This window comes from Tinamus guttatus, unplaced genomic scaffold (assembly GCF_059628265.1).
Source record: "Tinamus guttatus ecotype Peru unplaced genomic scaffold, ASM5962826v1 Tinamus_guttatus_pri_ptg000150l, whole genome shotgun sequence".
NCBI lineage: Eukaryota > Metazoa > Chordata > Aves > Tinamiformes > Tinamidae > Tinamus > Tinamus guttatus.
The window spans coordinates 6829454-6848922 of record NW_028288684.1 but is presented as its reverse complement, the minus strand read 5'-3'; the positions used below and the strand labels follow the sequence as shown (position 1 = coordinate 6848922).

The 19469-nt window shown below is 45.1% G+C and overlaps 1 protein-coding gene and 1 long non-coding RNA gene across 2 annotated transcripts in view; both read right to left on the bottom strand.

The window, feature by feature from the left end:
- LOC148595140 (uncharacterized) overlaps positions 1-19469 on the bottom strand; it is a 249493-nt gene that overhangs the window by 35288 nt on the left and 194736 nt on the right. The gene's annotated exons all lie outside the window — the stretch shown is intronic.
- FLT1 (fms related receptor tyrosine kinase 1) overlaps positions 1-19469 on the bottom strand; it is a 106846-nt gene that overhangs the window by 867 nt on the left and 86510 nt on the right. The window contains exons 18-29 of the mRNA XM_088522211.1: positions 16339-16443; positions 13155-13268; positions 12347-12435; positions 10812-10962; positions 10294-10391; positions 9631-9753; positions 8399-8510; positions 6503-6602; positions 5019-5124; positions 4795-4925; positions 4254-4338; positions 3427-3518 (exon numbers count right to left, since the gene is read on the bottom strand). Coding sequence (XP_088378337.1) covers positions 3427-3518; positions 4254-4338; positions 4795-4925; positions 5019-5124; positions 6503-6602; positions 8399-8510; positions 9631-9753; positions 10294-10391; positions 10812-10962; positions 12347-12435; positions 13155-13268; positions 16339-16443 — 1306 coding nt within the window. The remainder of the gene's footprint in view (positions 1-3426; positions 3519-4253; positions 4339-4794; positions 4926-5018; positions 5125-6502; positions 6603-8398; positions 8511-9630; positions 9754-10293; positions 10392-10811; positions 10963-12346; positions 12436-13154; positions 13269-16338; positions 16444-19469) is intronic.

Here is a 19469-nt window from a genome sequence, read left to right as displayed (position 1 = left end):
ACCTTAGGTGCCTTATCTCTTTATCTGTAGATGAAGGGTGCGATAGGGTACTCCCCATCATGGATTTTATGTGAAATCCTAATTTAAGCATATGTGGGTCTGCAGTGCCCGCATTTAAATTCCCTCCTCCTGTTTTTGTAAGGTGAAGGACGCTCTGCCCCTCTCCTTTTATAAGGTCAGGGACACTGGCAGTCACAGTCTGGAATTCCCCAGAAGGTCAGACCATCTAGTGAGGCTTTGGGGAGCCCAGGTTTGGGGTTTTATTATTTTAATTTGCACAATTTGGTTATTAAATGAAGCATTGAACCGGCAAAGTGGCATAAGGCCTTTGTCATTTGGGAAACTGAGAAATAAAAATTACTTTTAGATTTCACAGCTGCTTGAGTCGTTAGCTCACAAGCCCCGTGCCTTGTAAGGAGCGTGGTCTCCTCTCCAACCTGTTGTGTCTATCGGAAATCAGAACATGCTCCCAACAAGACCCTTGAGTATTACCCTTGTGTAAAGTTTTAAAGAGATGGATTTAATGAATTTAAAAAGACATGCTTCTATGATTTACATTGTAATTGCCTGTTAAATGGAGAGAGCAGTGGGCTGGCGGAAATGGAACTGCATGGGATGCCTCCTTTCCTGTCTTCTGCCTAATTCCCATCACTGGTAACTTTAAGCACTCAGAAAGCATCAGCTAGACCAGGTGGAGTTATGAGCCTTAACATGATCATTTCCTTATCTCTCTCTTGCATTCTGAGAATCTGTTTTTTCTTTCAGAGACCTTATTTTGTCGTTGAAATTTAGACCTAGCATGCTTAAAAAGGTCAATGCCTTAAGAAACAAATACTTAATTTCAGCACTGGCTGAAAGCTCAGAAGCAATATTATATTATGGAACTGGAATAAAGCCTCTAAGCCAGCCTGGGTTTATAAACCTTTATACAAATAAAGCTGGATCGTGAGGAACGCTGGTGTACGTCGGTGTAGCCTCCCAAGGAGAGCTTTCAGAGAGCCTCTGAGGTTTGGTCCCAATAGATTTCATTTGGTGTTAGAGCTTATGGTCAATGAAAGCTTTGCTAGGTGTGCACTATCTATTTTGTGCTCTGGGAATGTAAATTAGAAACCGGGTCAATTTGAAGTCAAATAACTGGCTTAATTGGGATCACTCATTGGAAAAAAACATTGGAAGAATTGCTTCATTGCTTGCAGACAGTCTACATGCAAGGGTTCAGAGAGATTAGAGGTTGGCTATGGCTCTCAAGATGTTTGTTCCAGCTCAGAAATGGTGGAGTTCCCAGAAATTTTGTGGGTTTAGCAATTTCCTTTGATTAGGGGATCGCTCCAGCCAAAGATTTTGGCTTATTCTACTGAAGAAGAGGTGCAGTTGGGATCCTCTTGGTCTGCAAGGGGGCAGAGCTCCACAGACTGTTGTCTTTCCCCCTGACGACTTCCCTATTGGAAGCTTATTACTTGAGCCCTTATGTGAGGGAGACTTCTCTCTCCCTATAGCCTTCACCGCATCACTTGTTTTCATCTCGACACTGCTCTAGCTGCTCACGCTCAGTGAATATGAGCACGTGCCCTGGCTTTCTCCTGGTTTCAGGGCAAGCTAAGGAGAAACGTCAGCACGAGAGAGGGGGCAGGAGCCCAGAGGAAGGAGGTTTGAGACGCAAGGGACCGTGCGTCTCGTTAGATCAGCCTGTATGTGTCAAACACCCCTTAGAGTTTTATTTTGCCCACGATCTGGGAAGCGGATGAATGTAGTTTTCAAGTATTGCTGCTGTCGGGGGTATTTATTCACTGCTCCAGCTTAGCCCGAGCAGAGGGTGCTTCGCTAGGAAGCCGCAGTTGTGAGCACGCCGCCAGTGGCAGACGCTGCTTTTCGGCACGACGCGGCAGTGCCGCTGGTTTATCTCCCAGGGCAGATGACCTTCTATGTGCTCAGCCAACCACGCCGTTTCCTTGAGGATTTACATCCTAGCAGGCACAGTTCAGTTCCAGTCTCGTGTCCCCATTCAAGCATTCCTTTCCCTTATACAGCCGAAACTGCTCCTCAGAGCGGTGGCAGGGAGCAGCGGGGGAACCCGTGTGCTCTGCGCCACGCAAGGAAAGAGGCGTTTTGCAATTGCACTGGGGGAGGTTACTGTGCCGCTGACTGCAGCCTTCAGAAATGTCACCCCTCCACCCAGGAAGGACGCGTTAAACCACTTTTGGGAAGCACCGTGTCCTCCAGAGCATTGAGGAACCCACCCACGTTTCAAGCTTTGTAGTATCTGACTTCTCAAAATAGAATGTGAGAACCTCCCTCAATATAATCAGCGTGCCTCGAGTATGCTTACAAGCCTCTTTTCTTGTGAGACGTGAGCGGCCAAGGCAGGAAAAGGTTTTACCAGCACTTGTTTGCAGTGACTTGTGTCACTGCAGGCTCCCTTGCAGGCTCCTGCCTGCAGCGTCTTCACCCTGCATCACCAGTGCGTTTTGGCCATGTGCGTGAGCCTGCACGCATGCTCTTACACCCGTATATCCGTGCACTTAATCAACTTTTCCTTAGTTACTGGAATTTTTCTTAAAGTGCCATGACTTCACGTTGCGGCCACCTCCCAGCCCGCGCAGCTCTAGCCCGCTCTCAAATTCAGCCCGGGCAGGACGGCCTTGACCTAATGCCAGTGTGGGATGACTGATGTAGCCTGCGAGCAGCCGCGCACGCTGCCCGCTCCATAGCGGCGGGGAGCTGAGGCACTGAGCAAATAAACATTTCCCAGTTGCAGAGAGTTCATGTCGGTGCAGCACATTCCTCGGAGCAACCCCAGTTCCCTGCTTGGGCAGCTGTCAGGAATTAGGCGGAGGAAGGTGGCTAATATATTAAAGTGCTTAAAAGCAGGAAGAGAAATGAGGCCCTCACATCCATCTATTGTAAAGTTGCCACTTTAGCATCCTGAGCCCGTGAGTCTTAAATGGGCTACGCTTAGCTGAGTCATGGAAAAGAAGGGCAAAAAACAAGCCCTGGGAGCCTCGTCCCAGCTGGGGTGCCCTTGGGGACGCACTGAAGGAACTGAAAATCCCTCTTAGCCACACGTTCCTCCGTCCCCTCGCCCCGGGCTTGTTTCCTACAGCTAACGCGCCGCTGCCTCGCGCTGGCGCTCGCTGACCCTCAGCGGCGCGGCCCGGCAGCAAGCGCACGAGCAGGCAGGTTGCTGAGGAGTGATAATAAATCACATCAGTGATGTGCACTGGGGCCTTGGGGGTTATTTGTTATGTGTAAGGCGCGCGGAGGGGTGGGTGTCAGGGCTGATCGAACCACTCGGCTGAGCAGAACGCGCGTCAGCAAAAACGCGCGGAGACGGGGGCACCTTCTGTTAGGCCTGATTTAGTGCAAGGACCTTGGATCCTCCTGTGCCCTCTAACATGTGAAGGAGAAGAAAGGGACATGAATACAGACCCAAAGAGCGTCCGTCTCTGTTTGCTGTCTGTCCACGTGAAGCGTTTCAGTTCCTCCGAGGCCAACACCATCCCGCTGTCTGCTTGGTAATCCTTCAAGAAAGGAAAAAAGACTCAACCCTATCAGGTGTTAATTGTAGGAATTTACTTTTGTAACGAAGTCAATTCCTATCTGGTCAAATTCACAATGACATTTTGGTCATTTCTGATCAGAAATCTGTAAAACTCAGATTATGGACTGCTTTAAGTGCCACAATGCCCGGGAATTAAATGTTACTTTTCCAAACTGCCCCATTTCAGCATGCAGCAAGCACATGGCATTACTGCCGATGCAGAGTGTCAAAGTGTCTGCCGGCCAGGCAGACGGCAGCAAACCACCACGCTTTTCCCATTTCCCACCATTTAACGCTTGTAACTGTGAGCTGGATTGCTAAAAGCTTCCCTCAGTGATTGACTCGTGGCACCTCCCACAGTCCTCGTTTGTGCATTCATGTTCAGAAGGACAAATCCAACGATTTTGAGTGACTCTTCTACAACCCCAGGACCCAGCTGGGGATGCTGGCAGCCATCCCTCAACAGGCTGTTGGCACTGGCCATTTCTTAGCAAGGGAAGAGGGTTTGCAGCCCAAGGCACAGCCTGCCAGGGACCCACTGGCACCCATTTGAAGGTCAGTGGGATGACACCGTGCTGCAAGCATGGCTAATCCTGCACCTCATTGCAGCAGAGCTGGCAAAGCAGCAAAACGCTGTCTTGATTTCCTTTGTATACAGCTGTCATGCGTGTGAAAAGACATGAATAATATATTATTTGTCCTAAGAATCACTTACATGTGATGCAAATGTTTCCTTGATGGGAAGCTCTTCAAATGTCTTTATGCGCTGGGGTGGTTTTAGTTTGAAAGTGTTTATGTATCTGTTCAACAGAAAAGGGAGAAAGGTTCCTGGTGAGAGCACGAAGTGCAGTACCTGGTTATTTCTGTGTTTCTTGAAGTATTTGCTCAATGGATCACCAAAGGGTTTTATACAAATGGGACTTGTTATGAAGACTCCACCTCATCGAGCAGCCTCTCCTGGCTCCCCTGGCCCCTCTCCCCTCAGCGCAGCTCACTGGGGGCCAGCACGTGTGTGGGTGTGTGTAAAAGATCAGGTAGCACTTCGAAATTGAGTGAGAAAAATGTTTTTTGATCCTTCTTTTTTATTATTATTATTTTTATTTAAGGCGTTTCAAACCAAATACTAGAGATGTTGGAAAATTCAGGCTGTATGCAGTGTTTCTGGCTGTTTTGTCACACCCAGCCCCAAAACAGGCAATGCAACAAGCTGCAACACGGAACGAACAAGCCAACCCTCTCCTTATCTTGCTTCTTACCTGACATTTTCAGTGCTCCCACAGTTTGAGCTTGTAACAGATGTGTTTTCATTGCATGAAGGAACGGATGCAGATGGAAACACATTTTCAGTTGTAAATATAGTGTTCAGGGGTATGTAGTCTTTGCCTTCCTAATGCACATAAAAAAATCAAAGCGTTATTCCCGAGAATGCGCGCGCTGTAGCCCTCGCCGAGGCCGTGACACGTGGCTGTTCGTTTGCTACCTGCTGCACGCTTGCTTGGAGCAGATCCCCCAGCTTTGTCACCAGCTCGGAGAACCGCGGGCGGTCGTTGGGGTCACTTCGCCAACAGTCCAGCATGATTTGGTAGCTACAACCGAAGAAAAGGAGCGCGTGGTGGGTGAGAGCTCGGTGTGGTGCAAGGCGGTTCAGCCTCTGCCAGCCCATCAGCAATAGAGGTAACTCCTGAGCCGGGGGGATTTTACAGAGATGCTCCCCAGCACTGCTGAGGCCTCTTACCAAAAGAGTTTCCAACACAGATTTTAAAAAAAGAAAACAAATGTTTCCCACAGGACATCAGGAAGCCCGCTTTAGAGTAATAATTTAGCCAGCTAATCATTCCTTCTTTTTTTATTCCTAATTAAACACTATACCTTTGTATAAAACATCTATTACCGGGCAGTGTTTAAGTTAAGGCATCCTAAGATGACTTATATGAATGTGTCACTTCCTTGTATTGGTTGAGTCTAGCTTTCCTTCCTGCAATAAAATATGTGGAAGAGAGAAAAAAAACGAAAAGAAAAAAAGAAAGCTGATATCAACTGACACTAGGATAATAAAATTAGCCGATGGGTAACACTCCCAGCTACGATACGGCTGGCTCGCATCCTTTTGCTTCTTCCAGAATGTTATTTTTGGGAAGTGTTACTATTTAGAGTCACGGTGTAGCTCTCAAAAAGGCACCACAGATGCCTACGTGTATTTAATTCTGCCTGATGAGGTAAAACACACATGAGATTTCCTAAACGCCGTAAGTGGCCCTGTTGCCCAGGAGCCTCTGGGGAGGCCCTGCTGCTTTTCCTAGCAGGATGCTGCTGCCTGTGGAGCAGCCCATGGAGCTGCTGAGCGCCCGGGACAGAAACGGTGCAGACCGGGCGATTTTGGAGCCCGCGGGTCCCCGTCACCTTCCCGGCCCTCAGACGCCGTCTCCAGGAAAGGGTGGGCCCTCAGCACCACCATATTGGCGAGGAAGCCTCCGGTGTCACTTCCTAAGCGAAGGAAACGCTAATAATGTCGCATTCCTCCAGCACTTATCGCTGCGCACGTCAGTAGATATTAAACTGGGATGGGAATGAGTAACCTTCCTCCTCTGGGTTGTTCTTTGGCTGTGACTGCCATGGTGCTCCCCCCAGCTATTTAAGAACAGGCGTCTCCATGTCCTAAAGCAGAAGCCGGGTCGTGGCTACGAAGGACTGGCCATGGGCTCCGGTGACACTGACCTCCTTGCGCTCGGCCTCTCCCCGTGACCACAGCCCCGTGTCCAACCCTGGGCACAGCCTCTGCAGTGGGGGCTAAGGGAGGGGGGTTTCAAAACGCTGGTGACAGCAGGAAGATTTGAGGCCACGCTGGGTTGTTTTTTCTTATGTTTGCACAAAAGATTTCTTGCAGAGACCCGTGCACCACCCGTCCTGCAAGGCAGCCGAGGAGGGGAGAGGTGCAGCCCGAGCGGGCAGGGAAAAGCGTCTTACATTTCTTCTGTCGCTTGCTCCGGGGCCCGCATCCTGGTGCCTTCTTTTAGCCTGCTGCAGAAATCCTCATCTATCTGGACTCCAGGGTAAGGGGAGGCACCTGGGGGTGACAGAGAAGGGAGGCCGATGAGCTGGGACTGTGGTGGGGGGAAACATCCCGGCCTTCCGGATGGGCGTTCTGGCAGCCCCGTGGTGTTAACTGGGTAAGATGCTATGGGAAAAAATTTTACCAGGGTTTACCCAGGTAAAATCAGGTAAATGGTAGATGGGATGCTCCGCTTGCAAGACTGGAAACCTGGGCCTTGGGCAGCAGCAGGGCATTCACCTGGCTGAATGTCGAAAATAAATAAAAAGGGATTTGGCTTAAAAACCGAATGCTCAACAGCAGCTCAAAAATAAATAATGGTTTAAAATCAAATCATGGTGCATCTGCATTATTTCTCCAGCTTCTGTGGTCTTATTAGCAGCCTGATTGTGCTGCGACCCTTTTCTCTTTTCTCTTTTTTTTTTTTTCTCCCTCCCAAATGATCCAAAGGCAAAGGGAAAAGAGAGAAGGACAGAACAACAACAACAAAAAGCCCCTGCGAGAGTCAGTGCCCAGGTTGCAGCCGCTGGGACGCTGAGAAAAAAAAAATAGCTGAGATTGTGAGGCGCACCGTAAAATCCCGAGAGCTGGCAGCCCGGCCAGCAACATGTGTTTAAACTAATAAATGATGGATTGTGCTGAGGATTGTACAGTATTGTTTCCTCTGCCCTTCTCTCCTTTTGTCAGCCTCGGCGCTGAACCCAATTAAGATTCTTCTATTATGACGGTCATTGTTGTTCCCTTCCAGTGGACATTTTGTATCCTGCATCTCCAGTGTACAAAAAAGCAGGGGAAAAGAAAAAAAAGGCCGTGCTGGGGTTTGGATTTCGGATTCCACGCTCCAGTTCACCCCACAGCAGCATCTGGCTCGCGGTTTCCTCGCGGCCGCCCGCAGCGGCTCGTGCACGGGGAAGCGGCCGGGCGCCGCGCGGCCGCTTTTCGGGGTGGAGGTGAAGGGTGTCACACGCGCTGTCACCTCCCGGCTGCCCTTATCACACTGGGAGACATTCAAAGCGCTGCTTGTGCTGCCACGTGGGCGCTCACTGGCTCCCGTGGAGAAACGGAGCAGCTTTTGAGGGATGGAAACATCCACCTAGGTAGAGAGGGTGACTTCTGAGCCTTTAATATTTAGAGTGAGCTCTTGTTCCCCTGCACAGTCGATGCCATAGTCACACTCCCGAGTGCGCCGCCTTCATTCGAGCAAGAGCTGCCAGCCCTGGCTGCCGCTTGCACCTGCAAATCTGCCAGAATTGGGAACCCCGGAGCGCAGAGCTGATACCTCAGAAGCACACAGCGGGGTACATCCCACAGGCTCCTTGCTACATTGCAAGACTTCAAAAATTTGCTATATTTTCCCATCGGGTCCTGAGACCATCCATAACTGTGCCCCATCTGTCAAGCACCGAGACCGCCCAGGCTGCTGCCCTAAGAGGATCCACACCAAGGGTTGCTGCAGCAGGGAGATGGAAGTTTAAGTCTGGGTTATGATAGACACAGGTGCTTTTTTGCACCTGTTTTTTGCACCTGCTCAGATCATTTTGTCATTCATTAAGCTGGGCAAGGTTGCTGTTCTCTCCAGTGGTGTTACAGGCATTAAACTTCATTTCACAGTGCTCTGATACTAGTAATCCCCACACGATCTATCCCCACACACACCACTGATGTCTGATTTAGTTATTTCCTAATTCAAGCCAAGGCAAAAATTCTTCAAAGTTAATGGATGTTTTTCCACAGACTGCAGTGATCATTAGTCAAGTCCTTGCTGCAACCCTCTTCTCTGCTTTCAGCCCCCAGCATCAGATTTAACGTACCCAAGGAGAATATCTCCCACAGCAATACCCCATATGACCACACGTCGCTTTTTGTATTGTAGATTTTATCAAATATGGATTCTGGAGCCATCCACTTGAGAGGAAGCCGAGCCTGAAATGGAGTGGAGAAACCTTACTGTTATTTTCAAAGACTAAAAGAATTTAATCATAGCTGAATCAACTATATATTGTTATATAAATAATTACCATTCAAGAAGGAGCCCGTGGGATTTCTTTACAGACAATAAACTCACAGTCATTCAGACCCTATCGTAACAGATTTTCAGAATAAAAGGCTGTTTTCCCCTTCCTAAATACATTTTTAACATATGTGTTGCAGAAAAAAAAAAAGAAACTGTGAGAAGAGTGACTAGCCCTTTTCTTTGCAGTGTTGAGAGAACTGTTGTCTCTCGCCAGCATCCTAGGGATAGGGGAGAAAACCCTACCCAACTGTAGGTTGTTTTGTCATAGTATCAAAAGTGGGCAAATTTGGAGGCCCTGTCTTCCAGGACCACATCAACAACCCATGCCATCCCCATAGCACAGCCTGTTAGAGCCTCCTGAGCTCTAGCATCAGTCAGGTGAACAACGTGAGTAATGGCTCACAGCCATTACGTGGTGCTCTAAGGCTTTAAAGCTCTTTGAGAGGAGGGCGTAGCTGGCAGGTGGGTGAGACATCCCAAGGAGATGCTCTGCATGAGTCCTAATTCCTCCCCCCATTTCCCTGGACACCCGTGGGCACAGGCACATTTTGCTGAGCTGAAGTTCACTGCAGACGCTTGGACTCACTATCTGCCATTTATTGGGAGAGTGAGAAGGTCAGACAGGCTGCCACGTTTTGCTGGGCTGGAGCCCTTCTTGGCTCACTGTGTGGATACATGGAGGGACACACACCTTCTTGTGCAGGGACTGGTTTCCAGAAGGCAGTTCACTTACTAAGGGCTGAGAAATAACACTGCAGTGCCAGTCGAGAAATAAATATCTAAAAGATGTCTAAAGCCTTAAAAGACAAGAACTGTGAAACGGTTAGCATTTCCAGGCCTTAAGGTGGAGGACAGAAATGCCTGCTGGATACACAAAGGCTGCTGGATTGCTCATCTTCACATAAAAACTGCGATAGCTTTCAAACTCTTTTAAGTTCAGGAAATGTAAAAGTCTACAGAACGTTTTGGTGGACAGCTTGAAATGATATGTTATAAACAATTGGATAAATAAACAGCATCTTGACTTACGTCTCCTTTTCTCACATAATCAGGATTCTTATAAATATCTCTTGCGAGGCCAAAATCACAGATCTTCACTACATTGTTCTCAGATAAAAGGATGTTTCTGGCTGCCAGGTCACGATGAATACACTATAATAAAACAGTTTCACAATCAAACTGCATTTCCTTAATCCTGCCCACAAATTTCCTGACTCTCTCCCATATCCTTTTTGGAATTATTATTATTATTCGAGATATCAATGTAACTTTTTTTAGGGAAGTTGACAATAGTTTACATGAATTACTGTAAACAGTGGCCATCCTTTACAGAAAGTATTTCTCCAAACCAGAAAGTCATAAATATTGAAGCCCCTTGGTGTTTCTAGGGAAAGCACCAGGCTGTTTGGGGCACTATAGCTAATGCGTGTGGAAACTAAAAAAAAAGGAAAAAAGAAAACACCCAAAGAACTTCTCTGAATGAATTAGCTTGACCCATTGCCTTCCACTGTAACCCTGTATTTATGGAGCATGAAGACTCAGATAAACACACCATTATATTTAGAACACCAGGAGGAAAACTGCTCTTCCTTTGGGACCTCCACCAAAGAAGGTGTCACTAAAATGTAGACATGATTTCACCTCTGAATCTGATTCTTCTGTGGCAAAAAAAAATCCAAGCATAAAACTAACCTTTCGGGAGGACAAGAACTCCATGCCTCTGGCCACCTGAAAGCTGTAAGAAATCAGGTCTTCCATGGTGAGGGGCAGCTTGTAGAACTCGTTGGAGTCTGAAAACAGTTGAACGCACCGTTTGTTGTAAAGGTTGCCCATAAGGAAGCTATTTTCCCCCTGTCTTACTGATCTTACTATTCCCATAAATCCAGTCTTTGTTGAGTAGTATTTGGAGGTCAACCCACTGTCACGGGAAACAAAAATAGTGGTTGCTTTATACCCCGCACTTTGGACACTGCTGTGTTTTCCCCAAAGATAAGGGGGCAGTCAGAAGAAACAATCACACATTTTCCTGTCAGATTTAGTAACCCTGGAAATAATCTTTTTTTAAATCTTCTACCCGCTAGACATGACCCTGTGAGTGTCTCCCACGGATGTTTATTAGGGTGATAAACGAGGAAAAAAATTTCAGGGATGCACAGTATGTTGTAAAAATATCACAGACCGCGTAGTGACAGGAAGGAATTAATACCTACCCGCCTCATCCTCCTCCACATCGCTCAGGCTTTTATCTTCCTGAAAGCCTGAGCTTGCAATGCTCTCGCTGCTGGTGACACTGGCCAACCTTTGTTTTTTGCCTTCTACTGGTTCAACATCCTTTTTCATTTGCTCTGTTTGCATAGAGTCCTTCAAACAGACAGAGAAGACATCAGCATCAGAGCTGCAGAAGGGCCAGAGTATGAATCAAACCAGACTTTTGCCTTATTTCTACCAGGAAAAATACTCTCCAGTGACACGTGCTAGTTGAATCTCCCACTTGGCTTGCAAGTCTGGCCTCTCTGTGTCAAACTATGCCAAGAGTGGCTGCTGCGGGAAAGACTGCCCATCTTCCCACCCTCTCTCTCCGGTGGCTCCATGACATGGTCAATGAGGATTTAATGGGAAACATGCAACATTGCTTGGAAAATGTTTTCCTGCTGCTGCCTCGAAAGCAGCCTCACCGCTAGGCCACGCTCCTGCTCCTTCTCCCTTCTCCCTGGGCCTTGGACACCTCACCCTCCTGAGCCTGCCACTACGTCCCGCTAGCCCAGGCCTCCATGAAGTTAAGGTGGCCCCTGACCAGAGGGAGAGACTTGTGCGAACGCTCACAGGAAGAGGGTCACATTTGTGCTCCCTATGGAGCTGCTGATCCCCAGCTGCAGGCTGATCCACAAACAACTACCTTTTGAAGGAGGTGTAGCTTTTCATGTAGAGTCCAATGAGGATGACCCTGGGAACGAGCTCAGCTAGAGCCTTTTGGAGACAGAGGTCCTCCTACTTATGCCCTACAATAGAGTTTGTGAACTCTTAGGAACTAAGAGCGTCTGAGTTTTTGTCCCAGCAGAGCAGGGGTTTTAAGGACGACAGTTCTGGCTCTAGGCTCCTCAGATCCTTCAGTCCTTTGGGGGATTTTGCTGCATGAGCACAGGCAGAGTTGGCACACGTAGGTCTACGTTTGCAATAATGAGTACACAGATGATCTGGCCCAGAGGGCTGTGGGATGTGAGGACAAAGCTCTAATTTCTTTGATTCTTGATAGACCTTCTCCTCACACAATAAGAAGATTATTTGTAATTCCCTGAACATTAGGGTGTCTCAGAACATTAGCTGTAAATGGCATTATCTCATTTGCTTTCCCACCGGTACCGGATTCAGTGGGCAAAACCACTTCCTTCGGCTCCATTGACACAGGCCTCTGCAGTGACCCGAGCTCAGCAGGAATGGGTTTGTCAGCAGAGGGGAAAGAGCATGTGGGGACACTTTGGACTGGGTTCATTTCCTCTCACTGGAGATGTCTCCATTTGAATTAGTCACATCAGGCTCCTTGCATGCCTTGTGGAAAGAAATGAGCCCTTTCTTGGTGCATTTCGGTATCCTACACTGAACTTTTAAAAGAGGTCAGGTGAACTGAACCCAAACCCACTTATTTCTCTCCTTGGGTTATAAGAGCAGCTAAGGTGACATGCTCAGAGGCTGACATCTACATGAAGGACATTTACTTTAGCAAGATGAGTAAGGAGTGTCTCCTTACCTTGCTGGAGCAGAAAAAATTCCTCTTGCTTTTCAGATAATTTGATAAATTTCCATACTTGCAGTATTCAACAATCACCATCAAAGGCCCTGGTAAAAAGGAAAATGCCTTTTGAGCAACTTAAAGCAATACAAGGGGTCATTCTTTCTGCAAAAAGTCCGTTCTGTCCATAGTTATAACTGGAATCCAGAATAATTAATGATATGCTTTAATGAAGAAAAAAAGCAATATGGAGGGCATTGGGCATGTTTCTGAAAATTAGAGCAGGTCCAAATTTTTGAAATATGGGTGACAAACATAGGTTAACATCTTCATTTCCTCTTTGGAACAGTTTGAATTCAGACTGAAGTCCTGCAGATCACACATGCTAAAATAGATGATGTAACTAAAGAAACAATATCTCATATTAGGTCTTTAGTTTTTTTAGTGGAAGATATTGAGGGCTTTTACCAAAGTTACCCTATGATTCATCATTCTTAATCAACATCTGATCACAAGGAACCCCATGTTTCCAGCCTTATCAGATCATGCTTAACCCAAGCTTAGCAAGGAGGTGAGAGAAAGGCCCCCTTTTCACATTGATGTTAAATGTGAAAGAGAGCATTTATATAGGGAAAAGGTTTAATCACTCTGTAGGATGATTAGAAACCTCTTTTCCTCTTTTTGTCACCAAATAGAAAAAGAGCTCAAATATTTCAAGTCAATAACTTGACCTTTCAAGTCAATAACTTGACCTCTGGACAATAAACAGCGTGGCCAACGAACGTGATTCACACTTATTTTCAGTGTAGTGCACACTTTCTTTTACCTCCATTTTTTGTGCAAGCTCCCAATAAATTCACAATATTAAGATGATGACCAATGTGGATCAGGATCTTCAGTTCAGTCATCAGAGCTTTGTATTCACTTGCTGTGGCCCCATCTGCAAATGCAAAATAAGGTAAATGTGAAATGGCAATGTACTGGTCCTCGTGAGCTATACCACTTCTTATCTCTTTCCAGTGGAATAACACCTATTATTGGATGTACTTCCATGTGTTTTTCTGTTCCTCCCTACTCAGCATCCTCTTATTTGCAATAAAACCCATAAAAAGAATTAGACACTCAGCTTCCTCCCAGGAGACTCTTTTATATTTGGAACTGAGAGAATTTTTTTCACAGGAATAGTTTTGTAGTTTCAGCCAAAAAAAAAGAAAGAAAAAATAAAAAAAGCCTTTCAAGACTTTAATTAACTCAATACAGGGTAGATTTCAGCTGACTTGACTTCAGCCATTTCAGAGTGAGATTCTAGCCCGAACTAATTAAGCTCTCAACAAGTTAGTGGCAAGAGCAAGGCTTTTCCAGAGGTTGACTGAGTCATCAGCTTTAGCCATCTACATCAGGAAGAGATGAAGCAGCCTTTGGTAATGTTTGTCTGATTCTGTGCATTATACAGGAAGCCAGGTTTTTTTAGACTAGACCAGGCAGCTAACCTTTTAACCTATAGCTAGGTGACTAAATTTCGCCTGTATTAGTTGTAATTAATATTAATAGTAATTGTAGTGATTTAAAAAAAACACTATACTAAACCCGAAAGATTCAATTTGGTGTTGAGTGATTTTTTAATTTCATTTTGGTAAGAAAACAACAAAAAATATTGATTTGGATAAACCCAGAAAGACTTTTTTTTCAGTTTAGTGACACTGAAGAGCAGAAAGTGGAAATAATATGGACTTAGATCCTTAAAAGGCTTGGTTTTAACATCTGATGGGAGACCATATGTTTGTTTGTTTGATTGGTTGTTTTGGTTATCCTGTGCAAAACATGTCATAAACCCAGGGACATCCTATTCACCTATGTAGGTGGTGATGATTCCTCTACCTCATTGTAATAAGGTGAGGACAAAGCCCCTGAATGGCCGTGATAGTCCTAGATAATCTACTGAGGATGCAAAGAATGGGACAAGTCTCACCCATCTTCACATGATAACAGTGAAGATGCCAACATAGTCACCAATGGCTCTCTTCAAATAATAGAAAAACATGTGGTCACCTCAGCAAATGAGTTCTCCCCACTGACAGTAGAAGGTGTGGGTGACTAGGTCAGGTACAAGCATGTCCCCTGCACACACATCACATGCAGCAGGATGAATCCCACCAAGGGCCTCTTCTGGCTGCCTTCTGCTCCCATCTATTCCAGGAGCAACCCCTGCTGCCCTTATGCAGCTGGCTGGCACAGAAAGCCCCTTGATGTACACAGAAAATTGGCAGACCTCTGTGCTGGCACATATGTCTGCGTGCTGGCAAAGCAGTTCAGATATAGGGGTCAGGCAGTGACCCAGGTGACAGACAGGCCATCCGTGGGGACCAGCGAGGTGGCAATGGGGGGAAGCATCACAGATGGTTATTGCCCCACTGCTGCAGAAGGTCTGGATAGGGACTAAAGCTTTATTTCCCTCCCATTTTCCAAACATTTGGCACTAGCCAACAAGGCATTTTGGTGCTTTTGGAACATGGAAGAAGATGAGAGAGGTTTGTAACTGTCATCTGCTAGTTCCCTCCTTTGGGATGATCCTGGATATCATAGTAGCAGGTACCACCGCCTCCTAAAGCATTTGACATAATACTGCAGAGTGAGCTTGCTGGCTACAGTATCAGTAAGGCACATTCTAAAAGGAGCAAAACCCAGCAGGTTTCTGCCGGTCAGAAATGATCTGATGAAATATTTTTAGGTTGGGTTCTGCAGAGCCTGACGGTAGGCCTGGGAGTACTGTACATATACATGTACAAGCTCCATGGGCTTGAAATACCAAGTACAGGTTTTCTGATAAGCAAACAGGCAGCACTGGAGCCTGGAGCCACTGGGTAAGATGCATATACTCAATCCATGTATAAATAAATGCAGCCAGCTGAAAGCAAGAGGGATTCAGGCTTTACCTACACAACAGGGGATGTCCTTGCAGAGAATGGCTCTGAGAAGGATTCAAGGATTAACACAGATAAGCAATGCTGCATAAGCTCCCAGGGCAATGCAAAAAAAAAAAAAAAAAAAAAAGGCCAGATCTGATCCTTGTATATATAATTAAGGAAAAGCTAAATACATAGGACTGGATACCAAGAGGACTCTGGGTTATGGAATTGAGCTGCTCCTGCTGCAGGCCATCACAGAGTATTATCCTGTTTGCTGACTTCCCAAGTGCCCTTTTCAAATTGATTAGGGTCTTCGTCCTTTCTGCTCCAATAAGAAATGGGCAATGAGTAGCTGGGAGATGATCTCGCTGCGAGAAGAGCACTGGTGTATGAAGAGCACTGGAAAAGGCCTTACACAAGCTGTGTCAGCATTCTCCTCCCCATGTAATGAGGCTGCAGACAGTTTGGAAGGGACACACCTGCACAGCAATTCAAAGACTGAGACAACTCAATCTGTCTAGCTTTTTAAAAGGACCTTCATGAAGAAAAAAATGTGGGCTTTATGTAATCTAATAGTTCTAAAGTCAGAACCAGAAGTTAAAGCCAGATGCATATTACACATAAAGTACTCATTTTTAACAGTAGTGTGATTAATCATTAAAACTAATGACCACGGGAAATAAGGTGTCTTCCACCTAAGTGCTGTCAAATCAGGGTGGATGCCTTATGCTTCAGCTAGTTTTGCTACATACTCACTACAAGGTCAATATAACATAGTGATGCAACAGAGAATATGCAGGAAATCTAATTTTCCTTTTGGAGCCTGCAAAATTCTGTCTTCCATTCTGCCTGGTATTTAAAGTAGTGGAATAGATTTTCAAAAAAAAAAAAAAAAGCAATTCTATTCTATTTCATAGTTTGCCTTTTAACATTTCACTGGAAAATTTAAAATGGCCTGAAACTTGGCGTACACATTTTTGAGACTTCAGAGATTTTATGGTATGGGGTAACATCACACACTCTTTCTTTTGACAAAATCATATTAAAAATGTGACGTGATATTGAGGCCCATCTTCTTCTCAGTGCAGCTTTGCAGCAAGATACCTTTCAGCATTTTCACTGCAACTATTCTGCAAGTTGGTGATTTCTTAATTCCAAACGCAGATGCTTGTACCACCTTTCCAAAAGCTCCATGTCCAAGTGACTTTCCTGAAAAGAAAGTAAATTGGAGATATGTACATTGGTAAGAAAGAAATTTTGTCAGCAAATGATTTCATTGATAATGAATTGGAAATTATGCCCTATGCTAAAAATGTATTCACAAACTGCTAAGTCAGATAGTTTTTTCTTTTATTGAAAGAATAAAAGAAAAACAAAAGAAAAAGTATTGAAGACTAAGCAGACAAATCGGAAGACAGTCACAGAGTCATTGAAGAGCATAAATGATTAAAAGTGATGCTAAGCAAATGCAGCCATTCCCATTGGATGTACACTGGCTCCTGGCACTCTTATGTTCAGTTTATCTTTGCTAGCAGGAAACGTTGCTCCTCTCTTCACTGAGCACACTGCACCATGCAGCAGACTGGGACGGTGCGAGGTGTGTTTGCAGCATGATGCAGCTGCTGCCTAAGCTGCAGGTTGCTACAGACTTGGGTAATTTTTACAAGTCCTTCTCCCTTCCTTCTCCCACAAGGTGCCTTAAGATAACCTTCATTCCAAGGAGACTGCAGTGCCATCCCTGAAATATACCTGCAACCCCCTCATGCACTTCTCTGACAAGCTCCTGTGATTAGGTAATGGTAAGAGACAACAAATCTGAGCAAATGAGGCCCTTAGCTTTGTGCAATGAGGTCTGAAGGGGTTCAGTGAGATGAGACCTGGAGTGACAAGGCATAGGTTATCTCATGATGGGTGTGATGCTTCCACATGTCCAAGGGCAGATGCTGACACTGGCACTGTGAGATCCTTATCATGCTGCACAGACCCCGGAAAAGCACCTAGCGGTCCCTGTGAAAAAACAGGTGGCCTCAGTAAAATCCCCTGATGAACTTCAGTGAAATTGAGTGTCCTTTTCCTATATGTTCAGAACCAGCTAAGGCTCTTGGAGTATTATTACTATTTTTTAAATGTTATGATGTTTAATGCCAATCCCATGATCTCTACAGTGTCATTCTTGATTCCCTAGTGTTGGAAGCAGGGACTTTGCTTGGACCTTGCACTCACAGGCCAGACCGGTGGAGTTCTGGTCAGAGAGATCCTGTCAGCATATTAACTAGCAATACATTTTAGATCCAAGTACCTGATTTCTGCTTGTGTTTCACCTTCAGTGGAACTTAGGCATATACACGGCAAGCAAAAGCAAAGTAGCAAACTTTGTAGCATAAAGAAAAAGAGCAGAAAATAAGACCAACTTTTTATACAAAACCATAGAATAAGATGTATCACTAAGGCCATTTTATATCTCAGATATGCACATGTGACACAGCCATAACCATAGGACAATTCCCCTATCCTATGGTAGACATTTAAACAGAGCAGCTGAATCACTTCCAAAGGTGCCTGTTCGACCAGCTCTCACTAGGACATCTACATTGTAGATGTCTAAAGCTAAGTGAGAGATGAATCCCACCCAGACACTTACAAGTAGACAAAAAAGAACTGTCAGTTATAAATCAAATTAAATAGACACTACATTTTGTTAATTATATATCTCAACTCTAATTTTCCGTCTGTCTGCTGTTAGAAGGCAACAGCATTTGACATCAAAACAATGGAAACATGAAGTGGAATGTGCAAAACCGACAGCCCCTAGGAAATTATTCACCCCCAGATGTGCAAAAGTGTTGCAACTTTACAGCAAATAAAAGCCATGCATTTAAGCTATGTGAATGAAAAACACCAACAGACTTGAGCATTAGAGTTTTACATATAAATACAAGAGGATCAGTGCATATTTTTAAAGGTCTATAGTCACCTCCTCTTCCAGTTATTGCTTGTTCACTTAGCAGGTGTATAAGAGAAGCAGTATTAAGAGAAAAGTCTCAGCTTTCTTGGTGAACTGGAGCTCTTAGACCTTAATGGACTGGCAGTTTGTGGTTTGTACAAGGTGAAGCTACAGTTTAAGGTAATGTAACACCCACTCTACCTTTGTTTAATGCACAACTTTAATCGGTTTTCATCAGCAGTAACTCACTTCCCACATCAAGATAGGCTACTTAGTCACTACTTGGAAAACATAAAGCTCATAAAGCTGCACAAAGCTGCTAGCCTTTCATAAACGAGAATGAGCACTGGAAACAACACTTCCTTCTCTAAACAACAATTATGATTTAATGGGAAACTGCAATAACATTTGATGTATTGCTCTTTGTTGCTCCGCTATTGTTTTGGGTCCTACGAAATGTTAGCGTAGAATAGGACCACTCCAACTTCTTAGCATCAACAGATGGAGCTCCACGGTTGAATATGCAGATTGCACATAGGACAAACCCGGCTCTAACATACTGCTCATGCAAAAGCCTCTTATATTAACACACAAAGTAATTACAAAATTAACAAACAGAGCAATTAAATACAGTAAAATCAAGATGTGCTGCCTCATCACAAACCTCAAACAACCACAACATTTGGGTTTGGTGTAGTTTCAGTTATGAAATGCTGCAGCATTTATATCCAGACCCGGGAAGCAGAGCTCTATTTAAACTTCCTGCACTTAACTTCAATTTCTTGGGACAATTCTAACCCAGTGAGCAGGCCACTCAGCTAAGGAGTTTTGAATCAGGAGGTTTTCATTTCAGGATTCTTAAATACAGGTCTGTATTTAAGCATGTGAGTTTCTGGATTGGGGCATTAGAAAAAAGGACCAGCAGATATCTCTCCCCTTTTATGTGGGAAGGCAGAGGCTTGAAATGTGTATTTGTTGCTGTGGTCCTGTGATGTAGTTTGAGCCATGTGGGTTTCCCCATACTGGAAATTTCCATTATGTTAAATATGAAAGTTCTCTGCATCAAAAGCAAAGGAAAACATGCTGATTTGTGTCAGACACGGGATCTGTAGGGTGTTAGAAGGCAGCAGAGCTCAGGGTGCTGTTTACCACTTCAGTGTTTGTTATCTTCCTGGATACCTGGATGCAGCAACAATCCCGAGAGCCCCTGTGCCACAGCTTCAGCAGGGTATGAGCTCTCATAAATTATGAGAGTCAAATCCAAGTGTAAGGTGAGAAATACATAGTACAT